The sequence below is a fragment of the Pseudonaja textilis genome, chromosome 2 (assembly GCF_049901715.1).
Source record: "Pseudonaja textilis isolate UNSWEBS1 chromosome 2, rPseTex1.2, whole genome shotgun sequence".
NCBI classification, from domain to species: domain Eukaryota; kingdom Metazoa; phylum Chordata; class Lepidosauria; order Squamata; family Elapidae; genus Pseudonaja; species Pseudonaja textilis.
In genome coordinates this window covers 191,423,869-191,429,897 of record NC_141991.1, presented here as the reverse complement: position 1 = coordinate 191,429,897, position 6,029 = coordinate 191,423,869, and the positions used below count along the sequence as shown (strand labels likewise).

The following is a 6,029-nucleotide window of genomic DNA, read 5'->3' as shown; positions in this document are numbered from 1 at the left end:
AGAAGCTTGATGTTAAATGCAAAAGCTGTACAGAAATTGAAAGTTGCATAAAGAAGCATGGAACTATAAATGCTTAATATAATACAATCTGATAGGAAAAGATGTGGGTTTTTTTTATCAACTGAAATCATTCTGCTGCAGAGTGAAAGCTTCTTCATTGAAGATTATGGACTGTATTTTGCCTTACTGGTCCAGTGTGGGCTAGTAGATAGATGTTTTTTGATTCCGCAATCTGGGGCTATGAGATAATGTTTAGCCTAAACATACACTTAACCACAACCAAAAATGAGAGCAAATTTTACACACAGATGTAGTACTGTATGATATTTTAAAAAATTCTCCCCACATTGAAAAAAAAATCTTACATATAACTTACACACAAAGAACCACCCAAAATTAACATGGCTCCTCTAATCTACTACTTTATTGCAAATGGAATTTTTATATGTGCAGAACATTAAAAAGATAACTTTCTAAATTTCCCAAAAATGTTTTTAGTAATATCATAGTCTATTATTTGATTCTGTATAACACATAGTTTGCCTTTACATAAGTCTCACAGAGGTGATAACAGTTTGTTTTGGTAAAATCCAGATCTCCCAAGTTCATATGTAAAACCTAGAATATGTTTGATATTAAAAAGCAAGCAGATGACATAGGATGCTTAATTTTCCATCTATCCCAGCAGATGAGCTAGGTCACTGGCAATCTTTATCTTAGCTTTCCTGCAGTCTGCTCTCCATTAACTTTTTTTTATTGAATTGAAGAAAAATTCATCCAAAACTATCTTGTTGTCTGAAGCAAATAATAAAATGAGGTTCCCTCCATTCCAGGAATAGAAGTTAATTGTATTCATAGCTGACCCTTGAAATTTTGCTGCGGGACGTATTACAGAACTAAATTAAATAGGATACTTCTTGATGCCTAAGAAAGATTGCATAATACATACTGATCTATCTGTTGACATGAGAAATACCTATCTTTGACTCCCACACCAGAGGCAGTCTAACTCATACTACTATAATTGTTTGCCTGGAGTTCAAAATACGTTTTGATACTTTGTAAAAAGAATAAACTAAGGGATGAGAAATAAATATAAAGTAGAAATGCAAACGAGATCTTTTTGGTTCAAAACTAATTTATAGTTGCTGAGAATTAGGAGGAATACTGAACCAAATGAATGAAAGTAGAATGTAAGGAATAACAAAAAGAATTATGATTTTTAGCCGCTCTAAACAACCTGTTGATGTTTGACAAACAAATCTAATGGAAGATTCCTGGACATCTGGCCTCTGCATAGAGCTTGTCTCTCTTTGGATCAGCTTCAAACTTGGTTACTTTCTTGGATTGTAGGGTTTATATAGCTTTAATGTGAGTGATTACAATCATTAATGAGGAATACACCATTATATTGGTAGACATGGGAGGATAGATGAAAAGGACCAGACTAATGCTGTCTCCAGAATAACCCATAATATTTTGGGAAGAAAAAAAGAGGACCTAGTCTTCTGCTGAACCGGAAGGAAACACAAACAAGTTGTTATGAGGAGGTAAATGCAAAACCTGGGAATGAAAGTGCCTCATGCTGTTCATAAAATGGAATATCTTTTATCAATTTAGCCCTTTCATATTTGAGTCTGTCCATTTGTTGACAGCCAAATAAGAAGTCCCTTGGCATGAGTTCAGCTCCAATCCAATTCTGATTAGAAATCAGAAGGATAGTCTGACAAGTTTCTTTCTTTCTTTCTTTCCAGTTATCACACTTCACTGCATTAAAGTGGATCCTTAGATGTGGAGCACATGTAAACTTTGCTCAATCGCTGCCTGAAGGACGTTATGTAGGATGCTTTGGGGTGGGGGGGAACACGACACCATAATCGGCGTGGTGCGAAGGAGGAAAATGACTCCCAATTTAAGGAGCCCCCCTTCAGTTTTCGAGGGGGTTGGGGGCTTGCTAAAGCAGATCAACCGGAGGTCAGATTAAAGATCCGACGTCTCCTTGCAACTGCCGCCTGCAAGCAATTTGCAAAGTCCGGTAAGAGCAAGGGAGCGCGGATCTAGAAGGCAGGAGACGGGCTGAGGATCAACTCTGAGTGACCCGCAAACAGCGTTGCTGTGGGACCCTGACGGGTGCCGGGAGCCAGCAAGGACTTCCACGAAGCCACGAGGCGCTCCGGGTGGGAGAGCAGAGCCTGTCTGCGGCTGCAGGCGGCGGCGGCGGCAGAGGAGGGGATCCAAGCGCTCAGCTGCACCAGGGCGGGCGCCGTCTTCATGATGCTCTCGATGCTGAAGGAGCACCTGTCGCCGCCGCCCTGCAGGCCCACCTCCCCCGGGGGCCGCTTTTCTTCCTCCCCGGGACCCTGGCGCCCCTTCCCCGCTTGCACGGGCCCTCGGGCCGCCCCGGCTTTTCTTTCCGCCGGCGGCGGGGGCGGCGAGGCGCAGGCGGGCAGAAGCCCCACCGCCGGAGGCAGTAAGGGACCAGAGGAAGGTGGGAAGAGCAGGATCCCGGCGGAGGAGGGGGGCGCGGGCCGCTTGAAGCGCTGCCTGCGCCGGAGGAAGCTGCCATTGTGAAACATGCCCTGCGAGGCCGGGTGGAGGCGCCACAAGTGGCCTTTGCCAGGGCTGCCGGGCTGCCGAGGCACTTTGACGAAGCAGTCGTTGAGCGAGAGGTTGTGGCGGATGGAGTTCTGCCAGGCGGGGAAGCGCCGGCCGTAGTAGGCGAAGCGGCCGCGGATGAAGGCGCAGATGCCGCTGAGGGGCAGCTGCTGCTGCGGACTCTGCAGGATGGCCATGGTGATCAGCGCGATGTAGGAGTAAGGGGGCTTGGCCAGCCCCTCGGGGGCCGTCGCCTCCGCGCCGGGAGCCCTTTTCTCCGCTGCCCCGCTAGGCTGGCTGCTCCCGGCGCCACCGCTCCGCATCTCCTTGGGACGGGTCGAACATCCCCGGCGGCAGCTTTCGCCCAAGAAGCCGGGACTTTCCTCCCCATCTGAACTCCGACCTCCTCGGAGATGGTCCTCGCCAGACGGGCTCATAGGAAGGGGAGACCCACGCGCGTCACGAAGAGGGGGCGAGGGGGACCTGCCTGCAAGCCGGTGCAACCGAATGGCCCAGCTTCGAGGCCGTGGGGTCTTTTATGGCCCTGTTTCCACCCTCCCTGTCACCTGAAGAGGGCGGGTCCCCCTTTCCATTGGCATGCTCCCATCCTTGGGGAAGGGGGGGTGTCGGGGAAGCGCATCGGAGGGGACACCCCCCCACTTTCACCTCTGACTCTGATAGAAATGCCGGATAGAAAGGTGAACTCAGAACTCCTATCCGTGTGTCAGGTGTGAATTGGGTTTTAAAGAGGGGCATGGCACAGCTCTCCAAACGATGCATTCTGTTTGATAACAGAATGATAGGTGATAGGTGATGGAAGGTGTGGTCCAATCAGTCCATTAGCTGAAATAAAGAATATTTGGAATGTTTATATGAAAGAAGTAGGAACTGTTAAAACTAATTATTGGGCTTAAAAGTTTAAGGGTTTTTGTTCCATTTTTGGGTAATTGAATGTTGGTTAAAAAATGCATGACTTCTTGAAAGCCAATCCTATTTTCTGGTGGCTTACGATCCAGAAATCAGAGAGTATTCTGGAAAAGAGCCCCTAGGCAATGGAAATTTTTGGAAAGCAAGGTAAACTGGACACTTACAGAAAGAATGCCTGGCTTATTCTTGAAGTGGGAAAAATAAACTGGGGAGGTATTCCAGGTTATACAAGGTGTGAAGTAGAGGTTGAGAAGAAACGATAGATGAAGAAACAAGCACTTTGTTTATAGTAATAGAGGGGTTTTTTTCAAATCATGGGAGGAATCAGTTTTTTGAATCATGGGAGGGACAGTACTTTAAGATACCGATAAAGAACCTTTTTAATTTTTTTAAAAAATAGAGGGAGGAACCCTTATCCAGACCAAAAACAAAAGCACAAACATTAAAATTCTTGTCTATTGCCTAAGCAGTAAATGAAGGTGTCAAAATATATTAAAATGCTATAATAGGTATGCGGTATGATAGAGATAAATCCAGGAAAGCACTGTTTATTTGTGCCAGGAAAACAATTATCCATCAGTTTTCTTACCAGACTCCAAAATAATAAAAAGGTGAGAAAACTTGGTTCAGAAAGTTCAAGAAAGTTCAACTTGCTCAGCTGATTTGCCAACAGTACTCCGGAACTGATCCAACCCAGCCCTGTAATTTTCCCATTGTAAATTCTGCCACGTGCTTCTAATATATTTGTGTTTAAAAAAATAAATAAGAACATTCATCCTATCCTCTTTAGGATTAAGTTACTCTGCATAACAGTGTATTGATTACAAAGCTTGAAGTGAATGGTAACATTTACAAAATTCTTATTTTTATTTATATGTGCACATTAATCAACATTAAACTAAATAAAACAATTTATAAGACACCACTGCACCACAGTGTAAAAGTAATTCTTTTTTTAATGCTTTTTATCCCATTAGTAAATCAGGCAGTAAGACATCTACTGTCTTGTAACATAACTTAGGGTAGATTCATACATTTCTGTTCGAATATATTTAAATTTCAGAATAATCTTTCTAATGTTAAGCTATTGCTTATTGAGATATACTGTTGAATATTTAATTTCAAAACATAGCTTGTTCATCTAATTAAATTCATTTAATTTCAACATAGCTTGTTAATTACAAAATTAACCAAGATTTTCTTTCTAGAAATCGCAGAACACAATAAAGCAGTTATCCATTTTTTTTTTAAATAGCTGAATGGAAGAAATAACCTACTTATCAAATTCACCAAAATGTATTATTTTCCTATCACATTAAAAAATAAAAAAGAACATCCTTTTTTTGAACTATTTCAAGTCCCTGGATTAGAAGTACTGGGCACCTGATCTTATGCAATCTTACTGCAATTATATCAATGGATCTTACTCTTTACTTCTTGTTTAGAATGTCACTTTAAGAACAAGTCTGATTTTAGTATTTCAAGGTCAACCAGCCACTTCCACTGATAGACTAATAATTACCCTGAGGATGAGAAATTCAGTCAGACAACTGGTAAACTAGAAGAGTTAATAAAGTAGTGTTTTATTACAGGGTGTAATAGGTCCATTTGTCCTTATATCTGTGGCTTCCAAAGAATTAGTGCTACTTTAAAGATTTAGGAAGTCAGTGCTTGGGATAGCAGTCCAATCCTTATACCAAATTAGGCAATTGAACAGAAACCAGTTTACAGTACAATGGAAAAGGGTGAAATATGAATGTTTTTCTGCAATTTGCTTTCAGAGAGAGAGGGGGATCACTGGCCACAATTTTTCTCTCTCTTTAAAGAACTAGCCTTGCTTTGAGGGGTTCAAATTTCCTTTCAAGCAGAGGGCTCACACTCCTACTTTAAAATAAAGTTGTGTCATCCCAATTCTTTAAAAAACAGAAGTGTGTTAAAACTAAAGAATCCTGTTCATATTTGAGCTGTGATTTCATTACTCTAGAGCAGGGGCGTCCAAGCCTGGCAACTTTAAGACTTGTAGATTTCATTTCATGAAGGCTGGGGAACTCTGAGAGTTGAAGTCCACAGGTCTTAAAGTTGCCAAGGTTGGACACCCCAGCTCTAAAGAAACTATTTTCAATGTTCATTAGAGCACCCTTCCCTAATCTTTATCCTGATATAGTCCTGAACATAACCTCCGTTATCTGTTGGCCGTATTGGCTGAAAATTATGGGTATTGAAGACAAATGCATCTGGAGAATTCCAAGTTGGTAAAGGTTGTATTGGATAGTTCTAGTCAAAGTTTAATTTACTGCAAGAGTTCAACCTTTGCACCTCTTTACCAAACATGGAGTATAACAAGGCTGTCAAACTCCTGGCCCGTGGGCTGGATGTGTCATGAGCTGGCCATGCCCCCACCCGGTTTAGCGAAGGGGGGAAAAATCCTGACACCGCTGTGACAATATGAGTTGGACAATCCTGGACTAAAGGAAGGAAAAGAGGTACAGAATACGTTTCCGTAAGAG

At 42.5% G+C, this 6,029-nt stretch overlaps 1 protein-coding gene across 1 annotated transcript; it reads right to left on the bottom strand.

The window, feature by feature from the left end:
- Positions 1-1,975: 1,975 nt before the first annotated feature.
- On the bottom strand, positions 1,976-3,361 carry LOC113438377 (uncharacterized). Its single transcript, XM_087923098.1, has one exon. The coding sequence runs from the start codon at positions 3,030-3,032 to the stop codon at positions 2,058-2,060; it is 975 nt and encodes a 324-aa protein (XP_087779224.1). The 5' UTR covers positions 3,033-3,361; the 3' UTR covers positions 1,976-2,057.
- Between the last annotated feature and the right edge of the window lie 2,668 nt (positions 3,362-6,029).

Coding starts and splice junctions, on each gene's coding strand:
- LOC113438377 (XM_087923098.1), bottom strand. CDS start 3,032: ATGAGCCCGTCTGGCGAGGACCATCTCCGAGGAGGTCGGAGTTCAGAT.